Source organism: Arachis duranensis, chromosome 5, assembly GCF_000817695.3.
Source record: "Arachis duranensis cultivar V14167 chromosome 5, aradu.V14167.gnm2.J7QH, whole genome shotgun sequence".
NCBI classification, from domain to species: domain Eukaryota; kingdom Viridiplantae; phylum Streptophyta; class Magnoliopsida; order Fabales; family Fabaceae; genus Arachis; species Arachis duranensis.
Window position 1 is genome coordinate 19414344 of NC_029776.3, and position 12342 is coordinate 19426685.

Here is a 12342-nt window from a genome sequence, read left to right on the forward strand (position 1 = left end):
TGGATTGAATTAAATTGTTAATTTAAATTATATTCATCTAAATTTTAAATTAATAACTTAATTTTTTTTCTTTATCTTAGGTGCACAACACTTTAAATATGTAGATCTATGCATATGTAATATATCTCAGGCCATAATATGTTTTTTTAAAGTATTACAAATTTCGAGTACATAATACCCAATTTATGAGCTTATTTATTTTCTACTCTTTGTATCCAAGATATGTAATAACAATATAAAAATATAAATATTTTACATCTTGCACATGTCAATAAATAAAGTATTTAAAAAATTTAAAATAAAAAATATAAATAATATATTTTTATTATAATTAAAATAAAATATTTTACTCTATCCAAAATTAATAAAGTCTCTCTCTCATTCTTTATTTTTTTTCTACCTTTATGTCTATAAAAAATAAAATTAATAACATAATATAATTTAAATGGAAGAAGGACTCGTCGAGACGTGTGCGGCCGGTCCAATGGAAGAAGCGTAGACAGGGGTAGACGTGTGCAGCAGCGGTGCCATGGTGGAGTACGGTGAGGACGAAGGACTCGTCGAGACGGGGAGTATTAGGACGGAGAGAGAGGCATCGACGGCGGCGTTGTCGTTATAGGAGGAGGAGTCGGTCGAAAAGAGAATCTGAAAGATTCGGGTAATGAGTGGGTCAAGCGTGTTGAACCAGTCCTTGATGGAAGATGCGACGTCGTTTTGGTTTATTTTTTTTTAAGACGGTGTGGGAGTTATGAGAAGAAGAACATGATGAAGAAGAAAAGGAAAAAGGTGGTCGTTGTGAACGAGGAAAGAAAAGAACAGGGATCTGCGTTTGGTTATATGTTGTAGTGGCTGTAGCATTGTCGATGTTCCTTCCTCAAATCCAATCTACGCTCTTTTATTAATTTGAAAAAAATAAATGAATTAATATGTTAATTATTTTTAATTAGATAATTTTTTTATTTAATTTATTTATACATAATTAATAATTAGATGTTCAATTCACTAATAGTAGATATAGTTAAAATTTAAGAGGTAATTTAAAGTGAAATATTTTTTATTTTATTGGATCAATAGTAGAATTTATTGTTTACATTATTTAAAAGAATCATTGACTATTTAATAAAATCATTCTAATTTTACACAAACCTAATTTAATTCTTAATATTAAGCATGTGTTTGACTTAACGTTTGTAGTATCAAATTTAACGTTTACTTTTTTTTTTAAAAGTTTTATTTTTTAATTTGATTATTTTTTTTTCTAAATACAAACGTAATTTTACACTCGTCTTTTTTATCTGATACATTAAATTAGAAGTAAAGCGTAGAGTTTAGCAAACATAGGTTAAAGTTATCAATTAAAAAAATACTAAAAATATAAACTTTAATTTCTAATATATTTATTTTATATTATCAATATAAAAAATTTAAAAATTTGTATTAGTAATAATCTTAAGATATATATATAAACTAAATCCTAACGCCTAAAGTAGAAAGAATAATTATTTCGTGTTGCCTTTTTATAAGAGAAAAGGATACACAAATGCGGCATCATTTAAAAAGCGTAACCTTAGGTATTATAAAAATTACTTATAAAGCGTAGCCGTAGGTTGATATCTATAGGTTCACTTTTCGTATCAAAGGAGACGCTTTTAAAGAGTAGCCTATTTATTAAGTTTTGGGTGCGCTTTTGAAGTGTTTTCTAATATATTAATGTATACTTAATGAATTTTTTTTTTTAAGAAGCCCTCCCCTCCTTCAGAAACCCGTGCCTTGCTCCCTCTCTTTCAGAAAGCTTCACGCCACCACCACTCACCGTCGCCCTTCTCCTTCGTCTTCACCTTTGCTCACCCCACTCACCGTCGCCCTTTTCCTTCGTCTTCTCACCTTCGCTCACCACTCACCGAGACATTGAAGCTCTTCTCTCTCAAAGAAAAACCCTAGCCACTGCTCTCTTCTTCAAGCTGTGTCGCCGCCGTCAAATCTGGTCCAGCCGCCGTCCCCACTCCCACTGCTCCAGCGCCGTCGCAGCTCGTCTTTATCGTCGCATTACGTCGCCTCTGTTCCACGGCCGTTGTCTGTTCTAATTCCATCGCCTGTGCTCCACTGCTCCCTCTCCCTCAACTCGGTTTGAATTCTGGCCCTCATCTGAGTTTGAATTCTGTCTGTTATTATTTTTTTCTTATTTTTATTGTGTTATTGTGATTTAATTGTTGGTGTTGTTGCTGTGTAACTTATAATTGCTCCTGTTGGTGATGTGAATCTGAATAACAGAGAGTGATGACATATTTATTCTAAATCTGAATAGTATTGTTTAAGAGAAAAGCAATAATTAGAGGACATGTACTAAAAATTTTATGTTAAATCTAAATAATATTGATTCTTTCTTCCTTTGTTAGAGGCTATTTCAATAGTAAATAATGCATGCTGGGCTATTGGAGAACTTGCAGTTAAGGTATGTTAATGTTCTAATCACACTCTTGCAGTTATCTAAACTGACCAAGAGTTGAATGGCACTCTTGTTAGACATTAGGCTTTGGATATCTTTAAAGAAATCATTATTGCTCCAGCTTTTTGTTTTGGAATAGATTTCTATAACTTGGCATTAGAGTCACAGCTCAAATATTCTAATCACACTCTTTTTAGTTTCAAATTCTGATCATTGTAGAATTTGATAGGAAGGAATTTGATTCAAGAGCTGTAATCTTGCATGTTTCTAAATTCTAAGTGGTCAGTTCAGTCCCCTATTGCAGCTCTTTTCCATTTCTTGAAGATAAGTATTGTTCATAAGTATATCAATGGTCGTACTAATCATGTGAGTTGCAGAAGGATCTAAATGTGGGTGTAGATGGTGAACTAGTGAACTAGTGAAGTCAAAGTTTATCAAGTGATTGCCTTAATATTGAATATTGAATGGCAGGGTCAACAAGGTTTCACGTTCAAAAATCAGAGGAGGAATTGAGGCCATTCTCTGTCTGCCTCTGTCTGTCTCCCTCATGAATTCACAGACAGTAGAGAGAGGGCAAGGAACAGAGGAATAGCCAAAGCACCAGGGAGCAAAAACAGGAGCGTTCTTCAAGTTTTTGGCTCTTCATCAATCATAGCACCAAGAGAAAGAGAATGATGGCCAAGGAGGGAGCTGACTGAAGCTTAAGAGGGAGCTGCGTTTCACTCACCCAACTGTTCTTCGAGTTTCTTTGCTAGGTGAGGACAGCGACTTCATCTTCTTTCTTTTCTCCTCTAATTCAAAATTCTGATACTTCTCTTGCTCCATTTTTTTCAGTTTATTCAATTTCTGTTAACACAACTACCACCACAAGCAAAGAGAGGTGAGTGATTTTCTCTCCTCTGTGTTTAATTTGGTCGAATGGCCTTGTGAAATGTAACCAAAATTCTGGTTCTTGGAACGGTTAAGGTTTGGGCTCAAGAGAAAAACAGGGACAAGTCTTGTGTATTTGATCAACAAAGAGGTAAGGGTTAGAATAGTTAGATATTGATTTTAGTTGTATTTGGTGATTAAATGGCAGAAACCTTTCCATTGAGTATGCTTATTGACCAGTCAGCTGCTTGATTCTTGGATCTGTATGTGAATGATTGTTGCTTTCTTAATCAGCACTGTTTACTTTGTAGTGGTAAATGGTAATGTTCTAATAAACAAAAATCAAGTACTAATGGGGACTATTATTCATTTGTCTAGAGTAGTTTACTGATTTCATGTTAATTATTTTTGTTGCATGTTAATTATTTGGCTTGGAACCACTTTCCATGTACTTGGCTTTCATGGATGAACTCATGAAAAACGAATTGGAAAAATGGTCAAAGATGGGGCGAATTGAGTTGCTGACTGAACTCAGAAGGCTTACATTCAAGATCATCATCCACATTTTCCTTGGCGCCTCCAGCACTTCTGTTATGGAAGCTTTGGAAAAGGAATACACTAAGCTTAACTATGGCATGAGAGCTTTGCGCATTGATCTTCCTGGTTTTGCATTCCCCAAAGCCTTCAAGGTGCATGCAGGATGTTTTTCATTTTAAATAGAATCTTTTTATGTTATATTATACATATTTGACTAATTATATATATGATCTGTGATATTCAGGCTAGAAAGAATCTAGTTAGCATATTTCAAAATGTTGTGAATGAGAGGAGAAAGGAGAAGTTAGAAAATCCAAACAAAACAACAAAAGATATGTTGGATCAACTGATTGATGCTGAAGACGAGAACGGTAGGAAATTGGCTGATGATGAAGTGATTGACATTATGATAATGTATTTGAATGTTGGACATGAATCTTCTGGACACACTACCATGTGGGCTACTTTGATCCTTCAACAGCACCCTCAGTATTTCCAAAAGGCTAAGCAAGAACAGGAAGAGATCGTAAAGCGGAGGCCAGCAAATCAGAAGGGTATGACAATGAAGGAATATAGGCAGATGGATTTCCTCTCTAAGGTGATAAGATATATTTTTACAACTTTCTTATACAAGCTATGTTATCTTGTGTTAAGTAAAATTTCATATTTATAATTATAATGCATCTGTATGTGTAGGCAATTGATGAAACTATGCGCTATATTACCTTCTCTTTAATGACATTCCGGGAGGCAAAGCGTGATGTCAAACTGAATGGTTAGTCCCAATTGTTTCTGTAAAATTATATTTTTTGGTTCTAATAATGGTTATTATTATTGCTTAGATACATGTAAGAATGATGAAGAGTGATGAATCATTTACATTTTGATATATGGTGTAGGTTTTCTTATTCCCAAAGGTTGGAAGGTTTTTGTTTGTTATAGGGCTATTCACCAAGACCCTCAGGTTTATCCTAATCCAAGGATATTTGATCCTTCAAGATTCGATGTAAGTATTATATAATATACTTTATAATATTTTTGTACATGCTATTCTCAAATAGGAGTTAGATATATGTAGCATTTCAGAAACAAGCCAATCAACCAGGGTAAACAGAATCTATATATAAACATTTTTTTATTGCTGTTATGCTCCCATATAATTCTCATATAGTTTTTTTATTATGGTTATGAAATCTGGGTTCTGATTTTCTGGTCTTCTGAAGGATAACTAAATGAAAAATATCCATTTTTGAACTGTGGAACACTAATGAAAACTAACTAAATGTACTACCATTTTTTTAAGCAAATTCGTTATTTTTTAGAATTTTATTTATTTACTGATATAGCTTTTGTTTTCATAATGGCCATAAGCCCATAACCTTTCGTTTCTTACTCTCTCTTGATGACTTTATATTATCTGATATGCCTTTAAGATATCATTCCGATGAATACTTTTAACTTTAATTGTTACCAACTTATTTTGTTCTATTTTTGGTCAGATCTCAATGTTTTCCAATACAAATTTCTGGTTGGCCATTGGAGTTAATGGCTTATGCTTATTTAGCTGTTAGTCCTCCAAGCATGATAGCGCGATCTGAAGAGGTATGAACTAAACTAACTTTTCTGATATTGTTGTAGAACTCAACTAGTGATTCTTTTGATAGATGGCTGCAGCAGCATCAAATAAAAGTACTGCCAAGAAAGATTCGAGATATCCTGAAATAGAGGAGCAAGCATTGTGCGAATCCAGTATATCAAAATACAACAATAATTTGTAATCCTCTTTATATTCATTGATACATGGAAAGTAGTAGTTTAGACATGTTTCATTTTTTTTTACTCTATTGTTGAATGATTGTTCAATTGGATAGTTGGATCCATTGTTTTATGTACTAATATATTGTAACATTACAGTGCTTGTGAATCTTTAGAATGTATTTGCTGTCTTTTGCTAGAATATTTTTTAGTTTAATATAATTGTGTATTTATTTTTATTTTATAATATTTAATTTATTTAATTAAAAATAGAAAAAAAAACAATGAGGGACCTAAGGCTACACTTATATAGAGTAGCTATAGTATACAAAAAAAGAGGAATCTAAGGCTACGCTTATAAAAAGTAGCTATGGTATACAATATGGCTACGCTTTACAAGTGATGTAGTAGTGTTAAAAAGCGTAGCCTATTCTAGAAAAATGAAAGTTGAAAAGCGTAGCCTTTGGTTCTGGACAGCATCACTTGAAAAGCGTAGCCTATTCTCAAAAGTCAAAAGCGTAGCCCTTGGTACAGAAAAGCGTAGCCTTTGAGAATAGGCAACGGCCGAATAGGAATCACTCCAAAAAGCGTAGCCGTAGCCCAAAAAGCATAGCCATAGCCTAAGGCATCATTTTTTTTTTCACTTTTGGCTACACTTTTCAAGTGTACCTGAATGGGTGTTTTTCTTGTAGTGGTTGTTGTTGTTGTGGTTGTTATTATTATTATTATTATTAGGTGATTATTATAGTGTTTAAAAGTATTTGTCTAACTTATCAAAAAAATTAAAAATTAATATTTAATTTTAAAAGAATAAAAATAAATAATTATTAAATATTTAAAAATTATTATAAAAATAAATTAGACAAAAATTAAACACTAATAAATATCATAAAATTTACCTTATTATTATTATATGAGAGAAAAAATCACACTGCATTTGAGTTATGAAATGAACATCCCTTATACTATTTAGATGGAACCATCCGAGTAAAAGGGATAATAAACATCTTCTTGAAAAATTAGTTTAATTTTTGGGTTCACCAAGAATCGAACTCTTGACCTTTCAAATCTAGCGCTTTAATACCATGTCATGATACCACTCATTCCAAAAGCTTCGGCTGATGGAAAAATGTAACACTAATAATTATATCTCTAATACTCCATAAATTTCCATTGTACACATTGTATAAATATTTCATTGGCTCCTCATACTTTCCCTTATCGATATTATTATTATTATTATTATTATTATTCAAAATTTTAATTTAATTTTTCATTATATTTTTTCATTTCATAAAAAGATTTGATAAATGCTATGATGCTTAAGTTATGGTGTCTAACTTACTAAAAAAAACAAAAAAAATAATATTTAATAAATTTTTAATATTTTATTTTTATTTTATATATTTTATTTTTTACATATAAAAATAAGTTAGACGTACAATTTAAACACAACAATAAAAGACACCATAAAATCTACCAAAAAATTTTTAGACATCATATATAGTTATTGAGATATTAATTTCTAATTAATACTTGTTCAGATGAATGATATTATTCATTATTAACATTACGTCTTTACTTAATAGATTTTTAATTTATATCTAAAATTAAAACTACAAATTAGACTCATTCCACCTAACTACAATTATAAAAATGAACTCCAAACATTTTCCTAAATTCATCAATGTCAAAAATATGTTATGTCTTTTATGTCTATGAATTAATAATACATTTAAAAAAGATCCAATCATATTTTATATGCAACAAATTTAAAAATAATATAATTTTTATGGATTGTGAAATCAATTACCGCCATCAACAATTTGTCAACAAAACAAATCAATCATAAAGAGAATAGTCCAACCAGACTTAAATGTATTGCTTTATAATTACACATTATATAGAATTACATATCACATAATAAATAAATAGCGTATGAATTTTATCTAAATTACACATTAAAAACATTTCTGCTTAGTTCTTAAAGGATCATATAATTTCTAATAAAGGCAAACATCTTTAAAATATTTGTGGTCCATAATATTTCCTAAATTTTATCTATATAAACAAGGTTAATGCTACGGTAATGAAAAAATTATTCTTCTTCAGCTGCTGAAGTGATGTGAAGGAGCCATCTGATTGACGCGTGTGATATTGTTCCCCGGCCATATAAAAATATTGGTTATTCGAAAGCAGATGATGCACAGTTAATATCGCAGAAAGAGATTAATTAGGTAAAAGTTTTTTCATACCTAATAATGATGATTATGACGTTGAATTTTTTTGTGCATAACTAGTATAAGATTTTTGCTATATTGTGAAGTAAATTTTTTGTTCGTTTCTTGCGCAGAGAGTTAAAATTTTGATTTGTTGGAGAAAATAAAAAGGTTTTTGGTGAACATGATTCTTAATTATTGAAAGAGGTATATGTTCCTATGTAATTCGAACTAGCTTGGTTCGAACTACATTTACATATAATTCGAACCAACCTAACTCGAATTATTAACGAAGACCTCATGCACATAATTTGAACCTACTTGGTTCGAACTAGGAAGAGCATAATTCGAACTGCATTGGTTCGAATTACACATGTGAATGCTTCCCCAAGTAATTCGAACCTGGGTGGTTCGAATTACTCAGAAGTTGATGCAATTACTAATTCGAACGGGGCTGGTTCGAATTACTAAGTTTTCGGCTATATAAGGAGTTCGAATCACCCTCATTCGAACCACTTCTCCATTCCCATATCCCACCAAATCCCAGAGAAAACGACCCAGATTTGATCCGACAAAGACTCGAACAGAATACTCAGTTGATGGGGGACGATCCAGCAAGGCTGTATCGGTTGGACGGAGTTGCTCATATAGCTGGGGTCATCAACGACGAGGTTAGTGGATAGAACACATTTTTGCGATCAGTTTATCTGAGTTAGTGGTTTTGCATGTGGTTTTAGTGGCGGTTTATGTTAGTGGTTTATCGTAGTGGTATTGCAAGTAGTTTATTTTAGAGGTTTTGTATGTGGTTTTAGTTAGCGGTTTATGTTAGTGGTTTTTTTAGTGGTTTTGTTGATGGTTTATGTTGGCGGATTACTTTTGGTGGTATTGGCAATGGTTTATCATGTGGTTTTATGTGCGGTTTATGATAGTGGATTTGCATGTGGTTTTCGTAAGTGGATTAGCTTCCGGTTTATGTTAGCGGTTTAAGCATGTGGTTTTGTTGGCGGTTCAGTTTAGTAGTTTTTATTAGTGGTTTACTAGGTGCCTTTGTAAGCGGTTTAGGATAGTATTTTTCCTTTTGTTTCTCGTAACTGGACTTCTATTTGGTTTATGTTAGGGGTTTAGGCATGTGGTTTTGCAACTGGTTTGTTATATTGGTTTCGAATGTATATTGTGTTATTGGTTTCGATAAGTGGTTTCTGTTATTAGTTATTTTTGTTACTGGTTTTCTATGTGGTTTTAATAATGCGGTCCATGTAATGCCCAGCCACAGAGATGCATCAGGAGCATGCGGCGGTAACAGGGCATGCGACTCGATGAGCGGTATGTGCCGTACTTCCAGATGGCCGAGTTATACCATCTAGCGAGGCTGAACGATAAATGGTTCCGGTTAGATGAGCCCCTTGTCAGTGCCTTCGTGGAGCGGTGGCGTCCTGAGACGCACACCATCCATATGCCCTTCGAAGAGTGCACGATCACGCTTCAGGACGTGGCGTACCAGTTGGGGTTGGTAGTGGACGGGCGTTATGTTAGCGGTTGCCTTACAGATTTCCATATATATATCGAGGGTGGACGTCCAGCTTGGGTGTGGTTCGAGGAGTTGCTTGGAGTGATTCCTCCTCCGAGCCAGGTTCAGAAGTTCGCAGTAAATTGCACCTGGTTCCAGGAGACTTTTGGAGAGTGCCCCGAGGGAGTCGATGAGGAGATTATGCGGCGCTTTGCTCATGCCTATATCATGATATTGTTGGGCACTCAGCTGTTTGCCGACAAGTCCGGCAACCGCATTAACATCAGATGGCTTCCCTACATAGCTAGACTTGAGAAGATGAGTTCCTACAGTTGGGGGTCTGCAGCATTGGCATGGTTGTACCGGTGCATGTGCCGAGTGGCAAACAGACATGTGGTGAAGTTAGTGGGTCCACTTCAGCTACTTCAGTCCTGGATCTTCTGGCGCTTTCCTAGGTTTAGGCCTGCTGGGTATGATACGTGCAGCTGGCCTTTGGCATCGAGGTACCCTACTCAGACTTTTTTATTTCAAGTTAAAATAGCTAATGTTCATGTACGCTTGTACTATATTACAAATATGTCATACTTTTAATTAGAAATAACACCCATGTGCGATGCAGGTGGTCAGGTTACAACCCTTCCGGTAGCGAGAAGGGTCCTAGAGTGCAGATGTGCAGACTGAAGATAGAGATGTTACAGTCCAGGGATGTGAGTATACTTCTGGTTACTTTTATTTAAATAATTAGACTTTATGATTTTGTAGAAGGAGTTGGCATGACAATGTTGTAATTTTTGTGCAGTTTATCTGGATGTCGTATAGCTCCCCTGAGATACTACAGGTTGTGCATCCGGAGGCGTTGGAGCCTTGACACACGGCGGTGTGGCGGTCTGTGACATCACTGATATACTTTACCGTTATAGAGTGGCATCAGATAGATAGGGTTCTATCACAGTTCGGCGGTGTCCAGCCCCGTCTGCGTCCCGCCCTAAACATCGACTTTCTGATGTCGAAGGATGGGAGAGGCGGTGATCGTTGGTTCCCGTCCGCTTTGCAGCATTGGCATCTTCATTGGGAGAGCCGTGCGGACTACGTCTTTCGATTCGATGTTGTTGCGGACCCTGGACCGTCGCACACCTTCCTAGATTGGTGGAGTTAGCATGGAAAGTGGTTCTTGTCACCAAAGATGTATTTGGGGGATCTGAGGTGCGTTCCTATTCCTGTGGAGGCGTCACAGAGGGGTCCTAGGCGAGTTCCTGACATGGATTGAGTTGACGACGTCCCTGATAGGCGTCGGGTTGAGAGGAGAGCTCGAGTCGGGACACGACGGAGCCAGCGTGAGTGGAGGTGGCTAGACCAGGCTATGGAGGAGGCTGATGAGGCAGGTATGGATGGTGGTCGAGGACGAGGGCATGGAGGCAGACGGAGGGCGCCTGTTGCGGGGCACGGCGATGGTGATCTTGGTGACGTGGCCGGTGGGGGAGGGGCTGCAGTCGGGGTTGTTAGTTCCCATCATGGCGGGCATGGTGGAGAGGGGTACGCTATCGGAGATCCCTCTGCCCATGGTGAGGCTGGACTTGAGGAGGGGCCGCTCCGAGATTACTTCATTGGTGTTCTCGGTGACGACCAGACACTTCAGGAAAGTACACCATGGGTGAGTCCGAGCAGCACATTTTCAGACTTCCTTGCCGGTGTTGGTCTTGATGCGGATTTTGGTGGATCACACTTCCTCGATGAGATCAGTGCCATCATGCAGGAGGATGAGGCTGCCCGTGGGCAGGGTCAGATGACGGGGACACAGGCACCGTTAGATGTCGATCTGAATGAGACTCCCTCCGTGCCTCCTCCTGACTATTTCGCTTTGGGTGGTACCCCAGCTTCGACATATACTGCTGGGTCACATTTAGTTTCCGGGCCGTCTTCATCCCGACCATTACATGTCCAGCCTAGGATACCTGCACAGCCAGCCCCGTAAGACGAGGAGGATGAGATCGAGGATGAGGAGCCGCTTATCCGGAGAGGTCAGAGGACACGGGTTCCACGACGTTGCTTCACGGGGTCGCACCTATTTAGATGATTTGTATGCCGTGTTGAATGTTACCTATCTTCATCTATGTATTTTGTTATCAGTGTCGCTTCGTAGTGATGATTAGATTTTTGACGGTTCAGAATTTCACTAATGAAATCTTGTTATAAAGTATAGTCTCTAAACTAACAATAATCTTTTCATACAAACATTTGTTTGTCACAAGTACAAACCCCTAAAATCTATAAACCGAAGTATTTAAACCTCGGGTCGTCTCTCAAAGGACTTGCAGGGTAGTGTTCCTGTTATTAGTTATGGACTTGTCTATTTTGGGGTTTTAGATGAGAGACATGGAAAGTAAATGGAAATGAAATTTTATTAACAAAATGGTATTGGCAAGGTTTGATGGTCGAGGACCTATATCATTATCACTAATCACAATTATGATAGTTGCAAGGATCAATCCCACTTAGTCATCCTTTAACTAATAGCAAAGGAAAGTCAAGTGAGTTATATCAATACAAGTCCATAAATCCTAGCTTCCACTAATTGAATTAATGAAGGCTAGAGTTAATGGCTATCAACTATCAATCATTTGGATATTAGCAACTCAAGAGTTCCTAAGTTATCTTCCCAAGCCAAGAACATAAAAATTCTACTCTAACATCCTCCCAAGCATTTCATCAAACACTTGGAGGGCACAAAAGAAAAGTATAGTAAATCACAACAATTGAATGCAAAGGATTAACAACAACAATCAAGGAAATCACAATTATCATGAATTACCTCAAATTACATTATTGAAAGTAAACAAAAGAACAAAAATATATTCACAACAAAGTGAAGAATTATAAGAATTGAAATACAAAACTAGAGAGAAGGAAGAAGAGATGAGTAGGAATTGATAAAGGAATAGTAAATCAAAGCATGAATTAAACCTAGATCTAAGAGGAGAGATTAACCTAAACTTAATCCTAATTCTAGA

General features: G+C 36.0%; 2 protein-coding genes across 4 annotated transcripts; both read left to right on the plus strand.

Annotated features, from left to right (window-relative positions):
• Positions 1–2965: 2965 nt before the first annotated feature.
• LOC107488636 (ent-kaurenoic acid oxidase 1) lies at positions 2966–5855 on the plus strand. 3 transcript variants are annotated; one of them, XM_052261384.1, is made up of 9 exons: positions 2966–3201; positions 3281–3326; positions 3413–3467; positions 3820–4005; positions 4098–4451; positions 4550–4628; positions 4753–4859; positions 5353–5455; positions 5518–5855. In XM_052261384.1, the coding sequence occupies exons 4-8, from the start codon at positions 3820–3822 to the stop codon at positions 5422–5424; spliced, it is 798 nt and encodes a 265-aa protein (XP_052117344.1). In that variant the 5' UTR covers positions 2966–3201; positions 3281–3326; positions 3413–3467; the 3' UTR covers positions 5425–5455; positions 5518–5855. The 3 variants fall into 3 exon arrangements, with proteins under 3 accessions (XP_052117344.1, XP_052117343.1, XP_052117342.1); XM_052261383.1 differs by having other exon boundaries at positions 3413–4005; XM_052261382.1 differs by having other exon boundaries at positions 3281–4005.
• A 4839-nt stretch (positions 5856–10694) lies between these two features.
• Positions 10695–11306, plus strand: LOC107488585 (uncharacterized). The gene has a single exon (XM_016109346.1). It carries the CDS (start codon positions 10695–10697, stop codon positions 11304–11306), a length of 612 nt encoding a protein of 203 aa, XP_015964832.1.
• The last annotated feature ends 1036 nt before the right edge of the window (positions 11307–12342 follow it).